Below are 24,403 nucleotides of genomic sequence, written 5' to 3'. Positions count from 1 at the left end.
TTTTTTTTTTTTTTTTTTTTTTTGCGGTACGCGGGCCTCTCACTGTTGTGGCCTCTCCTGTTGCTGAGCACAGGTTCCGGACGTGCAAGCTCAGCGGCCATGGCTCACGGGTCCAGCCGCTCTGCGGCGTGTGGGATCCTCCCGGACCGGGACATGAACCCACGTCCCCTGCATCGGCAGGCGGACTCTCAACCACTGCGCCACCAGGGGAGCCCCAGAACTAGTTTTCTGATGCTCAGTCACTAGCTATTCCTAGTGATTAAACCTTAAGGCAAATAGGTCATCTGTGTTAATGAGAGGTCAGATTTAGACTTCCAAGCCCCAAAGAAGGGGCTAGACCCAGACCCTCCACCAAGTTAGGTAGTCCTGAAAGTAACAAAATGAAGGTTAGTACACTTGCTACCTTTGCCCAGCATCAAGTATACGTCCTAGAATGAACTGCTAGCAGCTAGTACAGACTGACAAATCAAATCAAATCTGTGGTGAGAGCTCCTAATCATTTCCAATTTGGTGCAGCCCAATTTAAAATTAAAAGAGAAAACAAATCTGTTTACCACTACAGCTCATTCTTTCTTTGGTCTACTTAGGGCTGAATTTTGACTTAGTTGCCAGGGAGAGGAAATAGTCAAAGGCAGTAAATGCATTTTAATGAGTAGCCACATGAGTAAAATGTGGATAACTCCTTTATTCATTGTGTTGTTGTCAGCTGTAAAGCACATTAGGTGTGAAACACGCTCAGCTAGTTGGAGAAGGCAGTGCTAGACTCTGACTTCCAGTCTAAGCCGAAGCTCCAGGCCCACTTACAATGTTCTGATGCCTCTCAGTGCGCACATGATAGGATCCATTATAGTCCACCATCTCATCATCATATGGTAAGGTCCAGCAGGGAGTTCATCGTGTCCTCTAGGTTGGATGTGGCCATCCCAGCTGGCAAAGGCAAGAACTGTGAGATAAATAATGCCACTTCTCCACAACCCTTTTCATCTTAGCCAAAAGCTCATGCCTCTTGGATCAAAGGGAATTTGCCACCTACTCTACTGCTCCTGTAGGATATGTGGCTTTCCATTTTGATGTCACTCTTCCCACATTTTGATGAAACACTTCCCAAGAAAGGACATGCCTGTGGGGTGTCAAATTCACTCTGTAGCAAGCTGTTTCTCCAGAATGCTGAGAGAATTTTAACAGTAGGTCTTCGCTATACAAGACTCTGTTAAGGCTGAGACAGTAGTTTCCCAGCTGTTAGTCACATTGTTTATAATGCTGCCCTTGAGCACATCCTTGACATTTCTCTTGGTCTTCTTGGGAAAACAAGAACTTAGGGTTAGAGTTAACTTGGTTTATCTAAGATGATCTCCACCTAACTGTGATTGTTGACAAAGACAATATTAGTTTTGAAAACATATTGTAAGAGAGGGAGCTCACAAAGCTCCCTAACCACTGGCACTATTAGTCATACTTACTCAAGGCTTAAGTTCCATATAATTAAAGGCAATTTTCAAACACTGAGTGATTTCCTAGGCTCCACAGAAAGCTAGAAACAGCTGTTTTTTTAAAATATTAAATCCCTAAGCTATAACCTGTACTTTCAACAGATCAATATGGATATAAAGTGAAACAATTTAGAAGAGTATCTAGGAAGACAAATTGGAAAGCAATTTGAAAAAGTGCTGATAAGCACGCTTTTTTTTTTTTTTTTTTTTTTTTTTGCGGTACGCGGGCCTCTCACTGTTGTGGCCCCTCCCGTCGCGGAGCACAGGCTCCGGACACGCAGGCTCAGCGGCCATGGCCCACAGGCCCAGCCGCTTCGCGGCATGTGGGATCCTCCTGGACCGGGTCACGAACCCGTGTCCCCTGCATCGGCAGGTGGACTCCCAACCACTGCGCCACCAGGGAAGCCCAGCACGCTTTTTTTTTTTAAACATCTTTATTGGAGTATAATTGCTTTACAGTGGTGTGTTAGTTTCTGCTGTATAACCAAGTGAATCAGCCACACGTATACATATATCCCCATATCCCCTCCCTCTTGCATCTCCCTCCCACCCTCCCTATCCCACCCCTCTTGGTGGTCACAAAGCACTGAGCTGATCTCCCTGTGCTACGTGGCTGCTTCCCACTAGCTATCTATTTTACATTTGGTATGCACACTTTTGATGGCCTAAAACATTTCGATTAAATGAAGGAGAAAGGGCAATCAAGATGGTAAATTCTTAAACTATTCTTGGAGGTTCCTCAGTACTCTTCCCATCTATTCACTTTCTCTTCTGTAGTAAAATAAACATGACATTCCCTACCCCTTCCATATTATTTTCCTAAGGCTACCATAACAAATTACTACAGACTTGGATGGCTTAAAACAACAAACTTTATTCTCTCACAGTTCTGGAGGTTAGAAGTCTGAAGTCAAGGTGTGAAACATGTAGGCGAGAACCTTTCCAGCTTCTGACATTTACCGGTAATCCTTGCTTTCCACATGCATCACTCCAGTCCCTGCCTCCATCATTCCTGTCTTCTGTGTGTCTGTGTCTTTTCTCCTTAGAAACATACCAGTCACATTGGGCTAAGGGCCCACTCTACCCCAGTATTCTCATTTTAACTAATTATACCTGCAAATACCCTATTTCCAAATAAGGTTACATTCTGAGATAATGGGGGCTAGGACTTCAACATATCTTTTTGGGGACCAAAATTTAACCCATAACAACTTCTTATACTTAAAACTGAGCTCCTATAGCTTTTTTTTTTCCTGTGGCAACTTAAGAAACTAATTTAATGACTATCTCACAGACACTGAATCTGAAAAAAAAGGTCTGATTTTGATCTAATAAAAAACTTGACATTTGACATATGAATTTGTCTCTATCTTCTTTTTTATGGAAATTCTTTTACATTATTGCTAAAGGAACCATCATTTGACCAAGTTCTTTTTAGGAGTTGTGTATCAGAACGATTCTTGTTCAGTCCAGCTAAAACATCTCAGTTTAAGAGACTACTGACTGTAGCCTTCTCTTTACAATGTGGGCTGGGGAAGAGACGGTCTGTGTGCAAAGGAAATAAAGCACAATAGGCAGAAAGCAGAGCCAAGAGCAAAAGTCTGGATAACATTTGAATTCCAGGCCCCAATTATTCCTGGGCTCAGATGCATGCCTGTTACGGCAGTCTGTGAGTCACTCTGTACCCTCATAACTGTTTTTTAGTTTAATATAATTTGAGTTGGGTTTCAATATTTAGTTTAGAAAGCACCTTTCACCAGTGCCCCTGTGTGGCACAACTCTAGGAAGTGTTACTCAGAGTAATCTGCATCTGTACTGTCCAATACGGCAGCCACCAGCCCCATGTGGCTATTTAATGAAAAGGAAATAAAACTAAAAAAAATGCAGTCACATTAATCACATTCCAAATGCTCAACAGCCACATGGGAGTAGTGGCTACTACGCTGGCTAGCACAGGCAGAACATGTCCATCACTGCAGAAAGTTCTTTTGGACAGCCCTAGTCTTCATGAATGGCTCCCCCTGGAGTTAGAGGCACGATCAAGATGAAAGTCCACACAGGGCAGCTTTGTTTTCAAGGCCTGACATACAGTAAATCTTGCTTGTTAAAGCTGTATTTTATTTCCAACTAAGGGTATCAGTTTCCATCATTTCAAGTGTCTTATTAGAGTTTTCTGTTCCCTTTAGGGATGTGAATTTTAAGTGTCTCTTTTAGGGTAAAGTTCCTTGAACTGGGAGTTGATACCTGACTTCTTGGTCCATTACCATGTGACAGTATTAGTTTCCTACTGCGCAGTGGTTGAGAGCACGGGTTCGTGCCCTGGTCCGGGAAGATCCCATGTGCCACGGAGCGGCTGGGCCCGTGAGCCATGGCCGCTGGGCCTGTGCGTCCAGAGCCTGTGCTCCGCAACGGGAGAGGCCACAACGGTGAGAGGCCCGTGTAACGCAAAATAAAATAAAATAAATAAATAAAACAACACAATTTATTATCTTACATTTTTGCAGATGAGAAATCCGACATGGGTCTCACTGGGCTAAAGTTAAGGTGTCAGCAAGGCTGTGTTCCTTTCCGGAGGCTCCAGGGTAGAATTTCTTTGACTTCTCTGTCCCTTGGCTCTTGGCCGTCTTTCATCTTCAAAGCTAGCAATGGCCGGCTGAACCTTCCTCATATCACACCACTCTGACACATACTGATGCCTCCCTCTTCCACTTCTAAGGACCCTTGTGATTACATCAGGCCCAACCAGATAATCCAGGATAATCTCTCCATCTCAATGTCAGCTGATTAGTACACTTAATTCCATCTGCAACCTTAATTCCCCTTTGCGTAACCTAACATAACATAGATACAAATTCTGGGGAGTAGGACATGGTCATCTTTAAGAGTCCATCATTCTACTTTCCAGTGATATTGGGCAAATGACTCTTTACCCGTGGTTTCTGCATTTGTAAAATTATGGAATTGGTCTATATGACCCCCTAAGGTCCTTTCCAGTTCTACCACCTAGGACTCCGAATTGACAAAAGTTAATAGTTACTGTTTTATCTGGTCTTTCACTGAATTTGGATTAAATACTTATTCTGAGATAATGTAACTCTGAATTTATGTTCAGAAGTGACTTCCAAAGGTATTGGGCCATGAATCTCCCAGAGTAAGTGTTGGCCAGAGCCCAAAACACAAACAAAGCCATTTATAAGGCAATGAAACTTTCTATTTAACATCAGAATGGAGATATAAATAATACACTTTTAAATGTATAGTATTAATACATTAAGTGTTTAAATTATATGTTAATGAAGTGGCATATAAATAGGTGTTAACTGATTCACAAGAAAGGGTTTTAATGAGGGATAAATGAAGTGTTTTTTCATTTGTCTATATTAGCTCTCACCAACTCCTTCTTTTGAATAGTCTGTTATTCATTGGATGAAAGTCATATTAGCAAAAAGAGCCAACTGTGGCCATACCGGTGTTAACAACAGTCACCCAAATGAAACTCATTCAAACGCAAGCAAATGGAGTCAGAAGAAACTCTGGTAAGAAGAAAATAGTATTTGGGTTCTTTTGTATTTTAAACAATAGAGTAGGAGTAGTTCTATCATCCTGATCACTAAATAAGTGTTCTGAATAGCAATCAGAAGTTGATAGAAGGATTAAATCCTCAGCAGTGATTTTTTTTTTAATTTATATCCTTAAAAAGTTTTCTTACCAATGTGTCCTTAATTACCACTGACCCAATTATCAGATGGCACTTTCCACATGAAAATACTTCTAGTAATTTACGTTAGAGTTGACATTTTATACATTGTCACAATGTACATAATCTGAAGAATACAGAAGTATTTTTTAATTTAATTATGTGAAACACAAATGCTGACTTGACATATATTCACATGTAACTCTTTCTCTCAGTTTACAGCTCAAGAGATTGGTGAATCCAGAGGAACTGCTAAAACACTATATACCTATAATGGAAAAAAAAGAAAACTGTAGCATTAACCAGCAGAAGTAATATTAAAATTAGACCATTCTGAACAATGCACCTTAAAGTATCAGGGGAAGTCTAAAAAAACAAATCCACAAAGAATATCAACTCCTCATTTTATCTAAATTTTAGCAAAAAAGTTTTTTTTTTAAATCTTAACTACAGGAGTAGCAAAAGCATCTGGTTTTGATTTAAAAACCTATTTCATTTTTATCTCTTGATTGACTGAAGCAGTGAAATGGGCAAGGTGATAATAATAGAACAAAATGTACATTTGTGATTACTATTTTATTCTCCAGCACATATAAGTTATCTACTTTAATCAACCTAATCCAAGAAAGCTGAGATTTATAAGGATGATTTTTCATTTTACAAAAGGATTAATATAGGATTTCTTTAAAAATATTTTCAGAAATATGGCACACATATACATATAAAATAAACTCACTCTCTTTTAAATAACAGACCATGCAGTGTATTCTATCTTATTCACAGCTAGGTTTTATCAGGAATTGTCCAACTGGGTGTTAGTTGTAACGACAATCATAATAAAATCGTCATGCAGTAAGAAATTTAACAACTGAATGCCCTGTTCTCATGGAATTTTACACTCAAGAGTGGTATATGACAAACAGGTATTAAGAAATACATACACAAACAATGATAACTTGTCCTAAATGCTATGAAGGCACTGTGTACAGCACTATTAGATTTAAGAGAATATGATTTTGGTTTCATTCTTAAGCACAACTTCCTTTGAACGCAGTCAAAGTGTAATGATTAAAAATGATTATGCTAAGAGATCCTTGAGCCAAGGTATTAAAAATTCTTAAATTTGGGTCCCTGGTGGCCGGGAACATCCCACATGCCGTGGAGCGGCTGGGCCCGTGAGCCATGGCCGCTGAGCCTGCGCGGCTGGAGCCTGCGCTCCACAACGGGAGAGGCCACAACAGTGAGAGGCCCGCATACCGCAAAAAAAAAAAAATCATAGATTTGTCACAGACAGGAATACAGGTGCTAAAAAGTATAAACCTAATAAAAAAAGTCACAACACATTATTTAAAAAGAGGTCAAATTAACTTGCATAGTCTATTCAATCCTAGAAAATCACATACTTACTGGATCGGTATTTCAAAAGTTTATTCCAACCCATTTCTTCTTTCATACTCTAAGACATCTTCCTTATGTTGTTTGATGAGCTAGAAGTAGGTAAGAGTTAAAATGAGAAATGTCATCTTCCTGGCAACTTAAAGACGAGAAGATCAACTAATGATACTTATATTTTGCAAGAGAAATAAGGATAGATGAAAAGAATTACAACTATTCTAGTTAGAAATAAAAGGCTAAGGGATACAAAAGTCCAAAAGCTATGAATGATATGTACTTGTTCACCACAATCTGACATACTATAAATTTGAGAAGGCAACGCTTAACAGTTTAAATCCCACCATTGTAAAGCAATTATACCCCAATAAAGATGTAAAAAAAAAAAAAAAAAGTTTAAATCCAACTTCTGCAAATAAATTACTTCACTCAGTGGGTAATGAATGGAATGGAGAGCCTTGCCACAGAGGGGCTAAAGCAACAGGACAGAGCAGAACCTGGTTATTAGATGGGGTTGGTGGATGTGTACTATACTTCTAACCTCCGAAGTATGATACTGTGAGTGAACGACCAACCCACATCCCCCAACTATATATGTATTAATTAGATGTCACGGAGGACAGCCACTTTCTCAGAACCACTGTCTGACAGAATATGCAACTAGAACGATGGCTGATATAGGGTGACATGTGTTGCAAAGATTCAGTATCAATCAGAGCTCTCAGCAACAAGTTTCTTTTTAGGAAAATTTTAAGAACGTATAAAGTTACATTATAACAAACATTATTTTGAAAGGATTAGTTACTAAGTTGTAAGTCACTTTCAATATCTCTTCCTCCTTTCCATGTCAAAGAGCTGAACCACTTTGATGAAAAAAATCCCAAATAAGAGATCTAAGAGCTGGAGGTGGGCGGCAGTGGAGGAAATTCCAAAACAAAAAATTTAAATACTAATGTAGCACAGATACTTTTAAAAATTTTATCTATGGAGAGACAGTATTTCACAGTGGTCTACAGTGTAGCTCTGAAGTCAGGGAGAACTTGGTTTGGCAAATTAATTTATCCAAGTGTTTCCTACACCCATAAAAGGTCAACAATAATAGTACTACCACATAGTGTTGTTGAAAAAATTAAACAAGGTTTTACAGGTAAAGCATTTGGCATACTGTAAACAAAGACAAAAAAAAGAGAAAAAGTCTGCTACACACTAGGTACAATTTCCAACAATGTATTTACACAAACATTGTTAAAATCTTATATCTTGTAAGTCCAATGGGATTTAATTTGTATAGCCTGTTCATTTACGATCTGTCCCTTATGGCATCTGAAAAAAGTGCCTTCATAAAACCCCAACCTGCCTCCATCTTTATTAAGAAATAAACTAAAGGATAATTAATATGTAGTAAAACTGCCATTCACGACAAAACCAGGCTAAGGAACAATGACAGAAATTTCAGCCTCATTATACTTTCTCGATGCCTCTGAAACCTTAATATTTTTTAGTCCTTGGGATTTCCCTCCTGGAGAAATAGATTATTATTAGCAGTTACATAAGTAACCTATGGTATGGGAGATTTGCTGCGCAACATTCAACCTCACACCGGTACTTGTCCTCTCCAGCGTGCTGGAGTAGCACGATTTAAGGGAGTATATACTTACATAGATCCACAAGAAAACGGAGGTGCCCAAGGTCAGTCCAACCTTCAGCCAGTCAGGTCTGCCTTGTGGCGGTTCCCGAATGTAGAACTTTGACCTCGCTGAAGCTGAAAGGGGACAGAAAGGGTCTCTAAATCTATAACTTACCGCCCTGTAGGGATAAACCTGACATTTACATGCGTATTGTCGCTTTTAATTCCCCCTTCTACTTCCTCATTTAAACAGCCACAGAAAGAGAGGTTCAGAGAGGCCTAGTAACTCGCCCTGGGCCACCAGCAGGGCCAGACCGGGTAGCGCCTTCAAAGCCTCGTACACGGGCTTTGGCGACCCTCCGACGTCTCGGGGGTGGGCGGATAGAAGCGCCCCCGGGAGGGTCTCCTTCTCCCGCGTCTGCAGGAGGAGGGACTCAAAGTCCATTCGCCGAGACCCCGAGGGGTCGGACGGCACTGGGAGGAGGGTGGGCGGCGGCTGACGAGGAGCCGAGAGTCGCTGGTGGAGGCAGGCGTGGGCTGCGGGAGGCGGGCCGGCGAAGGTCACTGCCGGACAAGCCCTGGGCGCAGCCGCCTCCTGCCCCCGCGGGGCTGGGTTCGCTCTGGGAGCCGCAGGCTGGAAGGTCGGGGCGGCCTGCTCGAGGAGGGACACTTACAGCCGCTCGGGAGCCTGGCCGGGGCCAGCAGCTTGGAGAAAGGGCGCAACAAAGCGTACGACGCCATCTTGCCGGGTTGGGCTCCGCCTCCGCCAGCCCCGCCGCTCTCGGGGGTCGGCGTCCGGCCGAGCGCCCCCTGGCGGGCGGAGGCGCGGAACCGCTGGCCCTGCGGCCGCTCCGCGTGCGGGCGCTAACCCCAAGAATTGGAGTTACCGCGCGGTACTCTAGCTCTTCTGGTCTCAGCCCTCAATCTGCACAGTGGGATTACGAAGGAGGTGATTACAAGGGGGGAAAGTAAAAGGTAGTTTAGCCGCGTCTCTGTCCTCGGAGAGTTTATTTCAGACCCCCACCCCAGGGACACTTACAAAGAGAGTTACCAAAATCTTCCTGCGTAAGCCGGGAAACTGCAAGTGAAGGGGGTTGAATAGTAGCATTTTGATAGAATTCGGTGTTTCAGGCACTGTGCCTTAATGCATCATTTGATTTACATGCACTATCATTTCACTTTCACAACGGCCGCAGGACACGCCGTGATTATCATTCTCAATTTATAGATGAAGCTTAAAAGACAAGCGCTTCTTCCAAGGTGACGTATTGTATATACCTCATATTTGAAACGACCTCTTAACAGTTCCCAAAGTCTGTTTATACGCACTAGCACAGTAAAGCCTCACAACCCTGTGACGAAAAGAGAATCCTAGTATTTCAGAAGTGCCCTGACCAGTTCAAGACCACACAGCTGGGGAAGTTGGGACTCGGACTTAGCCCACCCAACAGGTTTAGACAGTCCCCTGAGGCCATAAGCTGCAGAGCAGGCTCAAAGTGCCAAGTTCAAAGCGCCATTCGTGCTCACCTCTTTTTAGCTATATGATTTTTAGGCAAATTACTTAACCTCTCCATGCCTCAGTTTTATATCTGGAACAAAACACCTACGCTATAGGGTCGTTGGGAAGCTTAGAGCGTGTCTGGTAGTTTTAAACAACTTGCTCTTGCCTATCTCTTTGATACCTATTGTACTGACCAATAGGTTTTATTTTTCACATTTGAACCAGATTTTTTGTGCATTTAATTCTCGATTCAAACTGATGTCTAAAGGCCATGTAAAAATATGTATATTTTTACATATTTTAATTAGGTTTAATCTTTTAAGCCTGTCATTTGGGTTCATTTTAAGAGCAAAATAAATGTTAGCAAATCTCTTTCTTTCTATACTTTTCTATACTTTCCTAAAACATTTTGCAATGTTATTGAAAAAAATTGTTAACCAAAAATTATTGACCAAAAAAGTAAAATAATCGTTCTCTGTTTTCTGGCTCATTTTTACATGCAACTGATGGCTACATAGATTGCTAAACTGTGAGTCACTTTATAGTTTGTAACCTAGTTTGAGCCTCCTGGACTCATGCTCAAGTAAACAAACCACGCAACTAACATGCTGAGTCAGTTGTTGCTTCTCAATTTCTTGGCTTCTTGTCCACCCAGCAACCTGTCAGTAGTATATCCTTTCTACCCCATCCCTTGGAAGTTTATCCTGACACAGCTTTTGCTAGAATCCAACAAGTTGGAACAGAAGCCACATTTAGTCAGAGCATACAAAACCCTTAGGCAAATTAGTAAATTTCACTACTGCTCTTGGAAAAGGCTGTTTTGTTCTTTTGCCCCCTGTATCCTTTTACCAGTGTATATTTTGGGAAAGTGATCAAGTATAAGCACATTTCTCTCAGCATGTTAGAGCTGATGGAACCCTACACTTGGAGTAGGCAGCTGTAGGTGAAACTCCATCTTGAAAAGAATCCTGATGAAGCAATTTCAGCCAGGAGCTAATAGCTGTGATATTTTGGTAGACGTTGCTACGTGACATTCATTTAAGCATCCCCAGAAACTGAATGCTAACACCTTATTTATGACCCAGGCAGAGGGTTCCCTCTTTCTAGTTAGCAGCTAGAAAATCACATTTTTATTTTATTTTTACATATACATGTATCTATTCTTTTTCAAATTCTTTTCCCATTTAGGTTGTTACAGAATAGTTAGATGAGTTCCCTGTGCTATACAGTAGGTCCTTGTTGGTTATCTGTTTTATTTTATTTTTTTTTAATTAAATTTACTTATTTTATTTATTTATTTTTGGCTGCGCTGGATCTTCCTTGCTGCTCCCGGGCTTTCTCTAGCTGCGGCGAGCGGGGGCTACTCTTCATTGTGGTGCGCGGGCTTCTCATTGCGGTGGCTTCTCTTGTTGCAGAGCACGGACTCCAGGCATGCAGGCTTCAGTAGTTGTGGTGCACGGGCTTAGTTGTTTCGCGGCATGTGGGATCTTCCCCGACCAGGGCTCAAACCCGTATTCCCTGCATAGGCAGGCAGATTCTTAACCACTGTGCCACCAGGGAAGCCCTGGTTATCTATTTTAAATATAGCAGTGTGTACATGTCAATCCCAAATTTCCAGTCTATCCCTCGCCCCCACCCTTCCTCCCTGGTAACTGTAGTTAAGTTCGTTCTCTAAATCTGTGAGTCTGTTTCTGTTTTGTAAATAAGTTCATTTGTATATATATATTTTAATATTCCGCATATAAGGCATATCATATATTTGTCTTTCTCTGTCTGACTTATATGATAATCTCCACGTCCATCCATGTTGCTGGAAAATCAAATTTTTAGTCCCAGATTTTTCCACTGGAAAACATCTTACTCAACTCACATCTCCCGGGGAAGGGTTAAAGTAAAGCCAGAGTTGAAAACAGTATAAAAGGATAAAAATGCTTCCTGCATGTTTACTGATTTATGAAGCATGAGAATACTATACATCAAATTCAAATCTGGAGAGAGATAGCTGTATCTGAAAGTTTTTATTAAAACAAAAACAATCACAAAACGTTAACATTTTGTAAATCTGGGTGGCAAATACATAGATTTCTTTTATGTTTGTTTCTAGAAAATGTAAATATGTAAAGACATAGAAGTGTCAATAGAGAACCTCTTACATATATGAAGATGGAGGATTTTCACTCTATGTACCCCTTTTGTAGAATTAAAGTTTGCAAAGTTATTTCTTTATTTATGGTGAATTTATCACAAAAGTAATATGCAAACACATGGTGTAAGATGAATGAAATAACTACCACCACCACCATCATCATCATCACACCTAGCCTTGGATATGTTAACTCCCTGCATAGCTGTCATTCAAAGCATAAGCCGTTAAATGGGATCGCTATTTGTCAAATAGTGGTGATCTATCAGAGTAGAGTTCAGGCTATCAAATCACTGACTGTGTGGTCCAACTACCTGTAGGTGCATTTTAACTAGGATGTTTGTAACTCACATAAATGTTGACTCAGACTAGTATTCACTGAGTCTTAAAGATTGTTATTTATTTGTCATTAGCCAAGAGGAACATATTTGCTAAACTATCTTGCTAGCTCATCTAGTCAGTTACTCAGCTTCTGGTAGAAACTACAATTTGTTTCAAAGACCAGAAATTTTCTTCCCCCAAGGTGAAAATAGAATATTATTTACAGGAGAAATTTAGAAAAACATAGCAAATAATATTGCCAGAAGGACTTTTGGATATGAAGCTAGAGATTTGGAAACCCAAGCTAGTAGCTAAGCTAAAATTATCACCTTAAGTTAGACAATTTTTCTACTTTTTAATAGTTCAGATAGTTGAAAGACCTGTTGGGGGCGGTGAAGTTTGAAGGTTACTAGTAACTAACAGCCGTTTTATGAATTCTAAATTTGTTCTTAGTTTTTTTTTTTTAAAGCTAAAGTTAAAAAACTGGCCGTATTTCGAAACTCAAAAATGGTTTCTTGAACATACAACTTTCTTAATGAAACTTTTAAAGAGACATCACAGAATTTGAAGAAATTCCAGGATCTGACTTCTAAAATCTTACTTATGCCCCAGGCAAAAGGAGAGGGCATGCAAGATAGCAGCTAGAAAACCCAAGTATTGGTCGCAGATTTTTCCACTGGGAAACATCTTACTCAACTCACACCTTCCATGGAGGATTAAAGAGCAAGCCGAAAACAGTAAAACATCTGTGTAACTATGATTAAAAAATCAAAGCTACTGCATATATTGTATAATGATTCATGATGCACAGAATGCTACTACTGATGGAATTCAGGATCTGGAGAGAGATAATCAAAAACAGTCAAGGATAAAAATGGCTCATACGATGTGAAAATTTGTAGTCATCAACAGAATGCCACTTTTAAAATAGTTTTACTGTCGAGTTTTAGTGAAATGGCTTGAAGAGACTCTATTAGGTATCAGTCTGACCTTGCTTACTGCAGTAGTTCTCTAGTATCCTTGCCAGATACTCTTCGGCTTCCTAAGATTTAAGGATTTCTAGTGACGGGGAGTCACAGTATTAAGCACTAGCTTGAAGCCAGTTCCAGGGGAGTCAGTGACCTTGAATTCTTCACAACCCAAGGTGATTCATACAGTCCTCAACACTGCATTGCAAGAACTCGGCGATGAAATAAAAACACACACTTTAACCTTCAGATGTTTCTTTGGCAGTGCAAACATGGTACTTCGGATCTGGCTGACTACCTTTCCAGGGTCCTCTTAAAGTAATAAAAGTAAATCACTGATGCCCCAGCCAGGCCCATTTACTTGGTTAACTCTTTCACGCTTTTCAGACACTGGTAAGCCCCATCCTCTCTGGATCTATTTACAAGTGCACACTGTGGTGAAACTTTCATTTCCCCTCCGCCTCTGCTGCTTAATTAGGCACTTGGTCCACGATCAAACACACCGCTTTTTGGACACCTGGATTTTAGCACTTTAGGCTCAAACTATGATATACAGACTGGAAGAGTCTACCCAATGAATGAAAAGCCAATATCGCAAAAAGTAGTGGAATCGCTACTTTTGATGTGGAGGGGGTCGGAACCACAGTTAGCCACTCTCCCCTAGCTTCCCCGGCGCCTCGGAGACAAGAAACCGAAAGGATGGGCGGGGCCTGCCGCGACCCTCGCGTCCTACGCGGACCTGGGCGGGCATCCAGGTTTCCCAGCAAGCTCCAGGACTGAGGAGGTGGGGAAAGGAGGTCATCGCGCCTGCGTGTTAGGAGGTGTGACCCGGGTGGGAAAGCTCTCCACGTCCGCCATTTTGGCTGCCTCTGTCGGTCTGTTCAGTTACCACGTGAACCGCCGACGGAGACCCGTGGGGGGGGGAGGCGGCGGCAGTGTTAAGTGAGAAGGGAAAAAAGACTACGAGGGGAAGGGGGTGTCTGGGTTGGGCGACGCGGTGACACCCGAGGCCCGGTGGCGGCGGTGGATCGGGGCAATCAAGGCTGAAGCAGCCAGGGAACGACGGCGGCGGCGACGGCGGTCGGACAAACAGACTGACCGAGCCCGGCGGTGGCGGGAGCAGCGGGAGGAGCCGGAACGATGCCGGCCGTGAGCCTCCCGCCCAAGGAGAACGCGCTCTTCAAGCGGATCTTGGTAAGTGGGAGACTCCGGACCAGCAGTGAGGAGGATTTAGCCGGTATACGGGCCTGTCACCCCTAACCTCGGTCCAGGGGCACCCGGCCACCGCCGTCCGGGACCCCGCCTTCGTGCTCCTAATCAGGCCGAATGCACTGCCTCGTTCCCTCCTCGGGGTTCCCACTTGGGCCCGCGCGCCAGGGGCCACGGGCTTCCTCCTCCCGTCCCCACGCTCCGGAGGCCGTGGTTCCGGAGTAGGCCCCATTCTCCTGGCTTCGAAGCGGCCGGTTTTCATTCGCCCTGAGCGAAGGGGGCAGAGGCCTGGCCTTCAGCGGGGAAGCGGGCGACACGGGTAGGAGCGGTGGCCCGGGTGGTTTGGGAAGCCTGCCGGCAGGCCGGGATGACACCCTTGGAAGGAACAGGTGGTGCGGATGCGGCACAGCTCATTCATTGCCCAAGCGCGGCTCTCCCTCCATCGTCCGTCCCTCCCTCTTCCTCTACTCCTGGGAGTCACCTGTCCCCGCCCGGCTCGGGGTCACTGAATGACCTGGGAGGAGGGAAGGAAGAAAGGCGTTCAGAAGAGGAGGGGAAGGCTTCTAAACGACAGCCTCGATGGAGTCAGTAGGAATGCTGGGATCTGCAGCTTCTCGGCCTCTTTACCTCCTTTCAGGAGTAGGGGAGAGACATTTATTTCTTAGCTTCCGAGCGGGAAACATCACCCTCCTTGGGAGGTGGGGCCCATTGCGAGGGGGCGGTCCAGTAGGAAGTGGAAAGTTAAGAGCTTTCAGCGGAGAAGTTCTGGACACAGATTTTCTTGTAGAGCGAAGTGTATTGACCCTGACGCAAGAGAATATAAGGACTTGTGAAATGGATCTTTTTGACGCTAGCTCGGGCTCGATAATTCCCTGCATTTCACGTTTGCCGTTTGCATTTTTTTTTTTTAATAACCGTAAATGCGATGATGTTTGAAGGGACTGTTTACACTGTAACATCTGCCTTGTAGCTTTGGTGCTATAATTAATACTTTCTTGCACGTTTTTTGTTTGATATCTAGTGTGTGGGTTGCCGCTTTCGTGCAGACACTTCTTTATGAAAGGATTAACTGCATTTGCCAGACTTAAGACTTCAAATTTGGAGTGTGTGTACGAAAGTGTTAGTTCTTTCCTCTTGTAATTTAAATTTATTTCATTTGTTTGAAAAGTATAACAGCTCTGAGGATCCGGGTTTTCTAGAGAAAGGAAAGTAACCCATGTTGAACTAACTTTGATTTTACAAAAATATCCATATGCCTACAGATATAGTCAGTTCGTGTGGAAACATATAGGAAAGTCGCATCCAATACGGTGTTAACTCTTAGTTACCTTGAAGTCCTTATTGCCATTTTTTTTTTTTTTTTGGTTTCAAGACTAATTGGAGTGTAGGTAGGACTATAGCACCTTTTTACCACAACAATTTATTTACTTTTACAACTTTTAAAGGAGTAGTTCTCTCCATTATGATAGCCATTAGCCACATGTGGCTCTTGTACACTTGAAATATGGCTAGTGTGATTGAGGGATTGAATTCTTAATTTTAATTAATTTAGTCTCAAGATGTCTCAAGATTGAGGAACACCCTGAGATTAAGGCTAACAGCTAGTGTAAGGGTCAGGAATGCAGCTTTTTTTCGGTTGCGTTGGGTCTTCGTTGCTGCGCGCGGGCTTTCTCTCGTTGCGGCGAGCGGGGGCTGCTCTTCGTTGCGGTGCGCGGGCTTCTCGTTGCGGTGGCTTCTCTTGTTGCGGAGCACGGGCTCTAGGCGTGCGGGCTTCAGTAGTTGTGGCACGAGTGCTCAGTAGTTGTGGCTCACGGGCTCTAGGGCGCAGGCTCAGTAGTTGTGGCGCATGGGCTTAGTTGCTCCACGGCATGTGGGATCTTCCCAGACCAGGGCTCAAACCCGTGTCCCCTGCATTGGCAGACGGGTTCTTAACCACTGCACCACCAGGGAAGTCCTGAAACTTTTTTTTTTCACGGCACTTACACCACACCTGCCTAGTTCTTTGTTAGGTAAAAGGAGTTGTAGTAATTGTTAGGTGGCTACACGTATTGTAGGTACCTACACATACTGTAGGTAAATTATTTCATGTTATTTATTGTTTTTGGAAAAAGTGCTGTTTCTACAGTTAATGATACTTAGGTTGGACTTAGTTGCAGATGAAATTAAAATTAGAAATTGTTAACAAGTAGATTTCCATATGTGCATAGGAAGGTCAGCTGACTTTAGTTTCTATGTGACAATAATAGTTTTGCAGCCGAGTAAGGAAAGTGACCTTGAAATTGGTCTTAATATACTTTTACCCGTACTGCATGTGTTAGAATATAACAAAGAAAAAATAAAAAATGGAAACAAAGTTTTACCTGCTCTGAAGTCCCCTTTCTTCTGTATACAGTAGGTAATCAAATGTTTGAACTAGAATAAATTTGTTTAAAAGTGAATTAGAGGGACTTCCCTGGCAGTCCAGTGGTTGAGACTTCGCCTTCCAGTGCAAGGGCTGTGGGTTTGACCCCTGGTCAGGGGTGCTAGGATCCCACAGGCCTTGCGGCCAGGAAGCAAAGGCATAAAGCAGAGGCAGTGTTGTAAGCACATTCAATAAAAACTTTAAAAAAAAAAAGGTCCACATCAAAAAAAATCTTAATGAAAAAAGAAGTGAATTAGAAAACGAAATGCAATTTTGATATAATGTAAATACACTACATTCTTATGAAACTCACAAAATACTTTTTTTAAGTCTGTAAAGAATCTTATGAGAAGAAAAATCTGATAATGTGGCAAATTCACTGATTTGTTTGTTTTCTTTTAGATTTCTATCGTAAATCCTTTCTGGAATGGATATAGTATGAACGAACACAGAAGTATATGTTTTTATATAAATTGACAAAGGATATATATTTTTAAATGCTTTATTGTGTTAGAAACCTGAAATGTTCAAGACATGATTCTTTTAGGTTAAAAGTAGATTAAAATACTTGTTTGTGCAGATTATTTCTAGAATAGAGTATTCTGGTAAAAAAAAAAATGAACGACTACAATTTAGTTTTCACTTGTAATAGACAACATGATATGTGCAGAGAAGCAGACAAAAGCTAATAGGGAACTGAATTTAACGTTTGATTATGTGAGTATTTCAAAGCCTTGCAGTCTTGGCCATTATTGGGGATTACACAAACTAAGTTATTTGATGGTATAGAGTTGCCATCCCAAGTATTACTTTGAAGACTGGTTAAAAGCAGTTTCCACGGAGGCAGACATGGTGCCCTGTATGATTGGTGGACAGGAGAGCTACTGGCCAACCAGCTTTAACAGAAGGGATCTCTTTGTTTAGTGTGCATTCTAATTTCCTTTAGTATTTCTGCTTCTGATAATGCATTTCTTAGAGAGCATTGATTCAAATATATTTTCTTTGTTCAAAAACGTGCTTTTGGACATAAAAGGCTAGGTTATAGAAGGGATCATATGCAAAGGACTGTTCAGAATTTTCTGCCCCAGATAACTGCATCGTTCATTTCTTCTCTTATTTCTTTTAGAATTCTGCTCAGATGTCCTCTATATGTTATATTGAGGTCTTCCTTGACCAGAAGTCCTCTTCAGTTCAACCTTCTTATTTTCTTCCTTGCTTTATTTTTCTCATCACTTATCATCATCTGACATATGTATACAAGTAATTTATCACGTCTACCATAATTAAAACGTAGGTTTTATGAGGATAGGGATTTTGTTCTGTTAATTGCTATACCTCCATTAGTTAGAATAACATACCATAATACGTATTCAAGAAATATTTTTGCATAAAATCAGTGTTAAGACAGTGACTATAGGGCAGGAGAGAGAAATTGTAATCTTTGGATTTTGTGCTTGCCTAAAGACTTTTGGAGAAGGGAGTTAGTTAAACTGGGCCTTGGCATTGTAGAATACATTGTTATATGAGGTAATTGTAGGGTATCAGGCAGAACCTGTATTACCTGGTGAGACCTTGGAAGTTTCATTTATTAATGAATCATGGTATTAGGTTTGTTTCCATGGTCTTTTTCCCATCACAAAAGCATAAGAGGAAATTTTTATTGTTTCTTTTTTGGTTGTGTTAGCATTGGAGGAGAAATGGTATCTGGATTAAACGAGGCTGTTTGTCATGAGGAGCCTGTTGTATCAGGTAGTAAAGCTCAGTCATCTGTAGTTTCATACAGCTCTAAAACTGATTCTGACACAAAGTCAGGGGTGAGGACCAGTGTATATGATATTACGAGACAGGAATATAACATGTTAGAAGGGAGAACATTTGTAGTTTAGAGTTGCTTTGTGAGTGTTTTTTAGAAAATTTAAAAATCAAATTAAATTCTTGGAATTTGGGAAAGGTGTGCTGGGAAGCTGGTGTTGCAGAGCAAGCCACTTAACTAATCAGTGACTGTAGCCAACCCTCAGCATCCACATCTAAATACAACTTTGCTCTCTATTTGTAGGCAGTAGCCCTATTGAAGAGAGAAAAACTTAAGATTCTTAGTGAAAAATGGTTTTAGAAATAATGTCAGTTGCCAGTGCTGATGGTAAGAAGAACAAGTGAAGAGAGTTAAAAGAGTGATGGTTGTTAGTATATATGTTAGGATGTGGAGGGGAGGCACTTTTTGCTGTGACTGTATTTTTTTTCCTTAATTAATTAATTTTATTTATTTATTTTTGTCTGCGTTGGGCCTTCATTGCTGCACGGGGGCTTTCTCTAGTTGCGACGAGCAGGGGCTACTCTTCATTGCGGTGCGTGGGCTTCTCTTGTTGTGGAGCACGGGCTCTAGGTGCACAGGCTTTAATAGTAGTGGCACGTGGGCTCAGTAGTTGTGGCTTGCAGCCTCTAGAGCGCAGGCTCGGTAGTTGTGGCCCACGGGCTTAGTTGCTCCATGGCATGTGGGATCTTCCCGGACCAGGGCTCGAACCCGTGTCCCCTGCATGGGCAGGTGGGTTCTTAACCACTGCGTCACCAGGGAAGTCCTGTGACTGTATTCTTGACTTCTGGGAATTTCCCTGGAATGTCGGCTGTACATTTACATTTAAGCTGTTTTATGATGCACGCTGTACAAACTTGTATTGAAGTTGTAACTTAAAAAAAAACTAGTTTAACTTGTTGCATGTGGTTTTTCCCCTTTAGGTAAGATATTAATTGTATTTTTACTACTTAATTTGGAACTAAAATAATTCCATAAAATTTTATTTTAATGAAAGCAATCTTTTTGTCTATTTAAAAGTGAAATATAAATTGCAATATAGAAATAACTGATGGAGAGGTTAATGTTTTTGTTACCTGATATGCTCTATTCCACTGAGATTTTCTTTGGTAAGTATAATAGGAACACATTTTCAGTTGAGATCATTTGAAATTTCTACTAAAACCTACTGGGGAAATTATAATCTTATTTGAAGCCAGTGATTTTTTTTGTTTTGTTTTGTTTTGTTTTTTTTGCGGTACGCGGGCCTCTTACTGTTGTGGCCTCTCCCATTGCAGAGCACAGGCTCCGGACGCGCAGGCTCAGCAGCCATGGCTCACTGGCCTAGCCGCCCCACGGCATGTGGGATCTTCCCGGACCGGGGCACGAACCCGTGTCCCCTGCATCGGCAGGTGGACTCTCAACCACTGCGCCACCCGCCACCCGGGAGGCCCTCCGTGATAATTTTAATCTTAAAGATTGTTTGTTTTTATTATAGAGGAGATTATATAAGCATTTCTCTGTGTAATCTGTAAGAGGTGTTTTATCTGATTGTGTATAAAAGGAGAGATGAAAGTTTGCTTTTAAGAATATAGACCTAAGGGACTTCCCTGGTGGCGCAGTGGTTAAGAGTCCGCCTGCCCATGCAGGGAACACGGTTTCGATCCCTGGTCTGGGAAGATCCCACATGCCGCGGAGCAACTAAGCCCGTGAGCCACAATTACTGAGCCTGCTCTCTAGAGCCCACGAGCCACAACTACTGAGCCCGCGTGCCACAACTACTGAAGCCCACTCTCCTAGAGCCCGTGCTCCGCAACAAGAGAAGCCACCACAATGAGAAGCCCGCACGCCACAACTAGAGAAAGCCTGAGCGCAGCCAAAAAAAAAATAAAAGTATGCCCATGTGTTTAAAAAAAAGAATATAGACCTAGCGGGGGGAAAAACAACCCTCCGGGCTGGTTGTGTACTTCCACATATGGTGGTGGTTCTGATTTAAGAAAAAAAATGTTTCCCCTTATGTTAATGGCTTTCACTTAATATATGGTACCCTTTTTTTCAGAGAGATCTCATAGAAGATTACAAGATCACCTTTGGTTATCAGTGCTTGGGAACTGAGTCAGAATCTTTAAGAAGAGGGAAATGAAGTAAATTGACATTTATTGATCGTCTATTTTGAGCCAGATTCTATGCCAGGCTTTTTTCCACATTAGCTGATATAAACCTTGCATTACTCCTTTGAGAAAATTGTAATAATTATAGGCAATACTTATGATTACATTGTCTAAAGTATATTTCTAATTGCTTTATATGCAGTCAGTTGTGCTGTATCAGAACATACGCGTTCCTAAAAGTCAGTGCACTATGCAAAATCAGGTAATAAAACCCACAGGGCTTGTGGGGAAAATGGAGTCGGCACAACACTTAAAAACTTCATTGATGCCAAATTAGGAACCAAGGTAAGAACCTAATAGAAATGATAGCACAGTTTTACATATGTAAAATGGCTAACCAATATGGAAATACTGTAATGTGCTGCCTTTTACCTTGGAAAAGACCTGAAGTTTGCTTGTAGAGGTAGGTGTCAGAAGGATTGCAACTGGTGAATTATTATGAAGTGATGGAAGGAAAGTTATCTTAAATCTGAGAGAAAGTTGTAACACCTTATAACCCACAAGGTGAACTGAGGGAGTTTTGATGTTTGAGGTGTGTGTCTGTGTTGTGTGTGCCTATGCAGCTCGTTTCAGCTGGGTGCAGTTTTCTGTGTTCATCTAGTATTTCTGGTGGACAAATCCCACAGAAGCAAACTTGAAAATTGAAATTTAGTGTGCTCAAAATGTCAAATTATCAATCGTGTGGGAGCAAATATGTGTTTTCAAAACTAGTCTTGTAGGGAACTGGCCATACCTGAACTTACTTAGAGGTCAAACAGCCTGGGTCTGGGTAGCCCTTCCGTCACTCTGAAGTGTGTCTGTTATTATTTTCTTAAATTTTGGTTGCACCAGTTCTTAGTTACAGCAGGTGGGCTCCTTAGTTGCAGCTCCAGGGCTCCTTAGTTGTGGCACATGGACTCCTTAGTTGTGGCATGCATGTGGGATCTAGTTCCCTGACCAGGGATCCAGCCTTGGCCCCCTGCATTGGGAGTGTGGAGTCTTACCCACTGCGCCACGAGGGAAGTCCCCTGAAGTGTGTCTAATCTTGCATCTAGTATCTGAGATAGTGTCACATTCTTTGGCAACTTAGTTGCCACTGCCATTAAGGAGACTTAAACTTCAAACATTTTCTTTGTTAGAAGAAGCTTTGTACCCAGAGTATCAAAAGTTTCAGGCTAATTCATTCTAAAGATTTTTGTGGGGTGGCTTAGTAACATTTTTAAAGCAGGAAGTAAAATATACGTTTCTTCAATTTGTATTTTGAAACAGTTTTGATGCTCAATGGGGGAAGCCTGGTGGGGAAAGAAAAATAGATGATGGGTTTTAATCCTGACTTTGCTTTACTTTATCTTTCATGTTTTTTAAGCCTTAGTTTGTAAATTTGAGTAAAGAGAGAAACAGTACTTTTCTGACCTACCTCACTGGTCAGGTAGTGAGATATGTATGAAAAGTCCTTGGTAAATGGTAAAGTATATGTATTAGTAAACATCTATTATAGGTGTAGTCTGTTAAGGACGTTAGCTTTTTCATTGAATTGATCTCATCTTGGTTTTATGTTATGCTTTGTATTCTGTTTAATATTATTATTTTGCTTTTGTATATTTTTTGGTATTTAGGAAGGTTTATATTTTTGTTTTAATCAGTTTTATGTTTTATAAACTTTTATGTTTATACCTTTAAAAATTCCTGGGAATTCCCCGGAGGTCCAGTGGTTAGGATTCGGCGCTTTTACTGCCGTGGGCCCGGGTTTGATCCCTGGTCAGGGAACTAAGATGCTTCAAGCCACGTGGCATGGCCAAAAAAAATTCCTTTAGTCCTCTTTTTTTCTTACTTAGGGTGTGGAGGGGAGGGAATTTTATGCTGTGATTGTGAATTTTATGCTATTATTTTATTTGTCACCTATAAAATAAATCCATTTTCTTTTTTCCCCCCCATTTTTAAAAATTATGGTGAAATATGCATAATATAAAATTTACCATCTTAGCCATTTTTTAAGTGTTCAGTTCAGTGGCATTAATAAGCACATTCACATCATTGTGCAACCATCAATCCCCTCCATCTCCAGAACTTTTTCATCTTCCCAAACTGAAACTCTGCACCCATTAAACAACTCCCCCATCACCACCCCTCCCCCAGCCCCGGCACCCACCATCTGCTTTCTGTCTCTGTGGGTTTGGCTCCTCTAGGAACTGCATGGGAGTGGGATCATACAGCATGTGTCTTTATGTGACGGGCTTATTTCACTCAGCACAGTATCCTCAAGGTTCATCCATGTTGTAGCAGGTGTCAGAATTTCCTTCTTTTTTAAGGCTGAATAAAGTTCTGTTGTATTTATATACCACTTTTTGTTTATCTATTCATCTGTCAATGGACATTTGGGTTACCTCCACATTTTAGCCATTGGGAATAATGCTGCTATGAACATGGATATACAAATATCTCTTCAAGACCCTGCTTTCAATGCCTTTGGGTATATACCAAGAAGCAGATTGCTGGGTCATATGGTAATTCTTGAGGCATACCATACCGTTTTCCATAGTGGTTCCCAGCAATGCACAAGGGTTCCAGTTTCTCTACATTCTTGCCAACACTACTGTTTTCGTTTTTGTTTCATAATAGCCATACTAGTGACCATGAAGTTGTATCTCATTGCAATTTTGATTTTCGTTTTCCTAATGATTAGTGATGTTGATTGTCTTTTCATGTGCTTATTGGCCATCTGTATGCTGTCTTTGGAGAAATGTCTAATTAAGTCCTTGCCCATTTTTTAATTGGGTTGTTTGTTGTTGAGTTGTAAGATTTCTCTCTATTTACTGGCTATTGAATGACTTGCAACTATTTTCTTCCATCTGTGTGTAGTCTTTTTTTCCCCCCAGACCTGTTTGTTCATTTGTTTATTTATTTATTTACTGCACCGCACAGCATGCAGGATCCTGGTTCCCCAACCAGGGATCAAACCCATGCTCCGTGCATTGGGAGCATGGAGTTTTAACCACTGGACCACCAGGGAAGTTCCTGTGTGTCATCTTTTGATGCACAAAATTTTTAAATTTTCATGAAGTCTACTTTTTCTCTTTTTTCTTTTGTTTACTGTGCCTTTGGAGTCACATCTAAGAAATCACTGCCAAATTCAATTTCATGAAGCTTTTTTTTTTTTTTTTTTTTTGGCTGTGTTGGGTCTTCATTGCTGTAAGTGGGCTTTCTCTAGTTGTGGCGAGCGGGGGCTACTCTTTGTTGCAGTGCGCAGGCTTCTCATGGCGGTGGCTTCTCTTGTTGTGGAGCACAGGCTCTAGGTGCTCGGGCTTCAGTAGTTGTGGCATGCGGGCTCAGTAGTTGTGGCTCACAGGCTCTAGAGCGCAGGCTCAGTCATTGTGACTCACGGGCTTAGTTGGTCTGCAGCATGTGGGATCTTCCTGGAGCAGGGCTCAAACCCGTGTCCCCTGCACTGGCAGGCGGTAAATCCACTTTCTTATGTGTGAGGCAGTGAATGAGCTTATTCTACTTAATTTTTTATCTGGTCTCCTTTCCTCTGACTTCTTGAAGTTACTTTTCCTTGGTGAGAGCACATGCCATTTTATGTACTCTTCTACCCGCAGCAATACCTTTGTTTTAGATTTAATTCTACAATTAAATATAGTTAATATTAAACAGCAGACCTTTTTCTGAAGTTTTCCCAGTCATCTCTTGGTTGGATGAAGCTTATTGTCTAGTATAG

General features: G+C 41.6%; 2 protein-coding genes across 3 annotated transcripts in view; one reads left to right on the top strand and one right to left on the bottom strand.

The window, feature by feature from the left end:
- Positions 1-5,313: 5,313 nt before the first annotated feature.
- NDUFC1 (NADH:ubiquinone oxidoreductase subunit C1) lies at positions 5,314-8,959 on the bottom strand. The gene is made up of 4 exons (XM_007456880.1): positions 8,881-8,959; positions 8,238-8,341; positions 6,591-6,674; positions 5,314-5,455 (listed from the first exon to the last, which is right to left on the bottom strand). Exons 1-3 carry the CDS (start codon positions 8,945-8,947, stop codon positions 6,615-6,617), a joined length of 231 nt encoding a protein of 76 aa, XP_007456942.1. The 5' UTR covers positions 8,948-8,959; the 3' UTR covers positions 5,314-5,455; positions 6,591-6,614.
- Positions 8,960-13,962: 5,003 nt separating this feature from the next.
- Positions 13,963-24,403, top strand: part of NAA15 (N-alpha-acetyltransferase 15, NatA auxiliary subunit) — a 77,839-nt gene continuing 67,398 nt past the window's right edge. Inside the window, exon 1 of one of the 2 annotated variants that reach the window (XM_007456878.1) lies at positions 13,963-14,333. In XM_007456878.1, coding sequence (XP_007456940.1) covers positions 14,280-14,333 — 54 coding nt within the window. In that variant the 5' untranslated portion in view covers positions 13,963-14,279. The remainder of the gene's footprint in view (positions 14,334-24,403) is intronic. The other variant, XM_007456879.1, reaches the window with a different exon arrangement.

The sequence above is a fragment of the Lipotes vexillifer genome, unplaced genomic scaffold (assembly GCF_000442215.2).
Source record: "Lipotes vexillifer unplaced genomic scaffold, Lipotes_vexillifer_v1.1 scaffold63, whole genome shotgun sequence".
In the NCBI taxonomy this organism is placed as follows: domain Eukaryota; kingdom Metazoa; phylum Chordata; class Mammalia; order Artiodactyla; family Lipotidae; genus Lipotes; species Lipotes vexillifer.
The sequence above is the reverse complement of the archived record's forward strand: the minus strand, read 5'-3'. Positions and strand labels throughout refer to the sequence as shown.

Excerpts from the sequence above, each read along its gene's own strand:
- NDUFC1 (XM_007456880.1), bottom strand. The coding sequence starts at position 8,947 with ATGGCGTCGTACGCTTTGTTGCGCCCTTTCTCCAAGCTGCTGGCCCCG. Across the intron at positions 8,342-8,880 it reads GGCCAGGCTCCCGAGCGGCT|CTTCAGCGAGGTCAAAGTTC; the intron begins GTAAGTGTCCCT and ends GTCCCCTTTCAG. Across the intron at positions 6,675-8,237 it reads CCGTTTTCTTGTGGATCTAT|CTCATCAAACAACATAAGGA; the intron begins GTAAGTATATAC and ends ACCTACTTCTAG.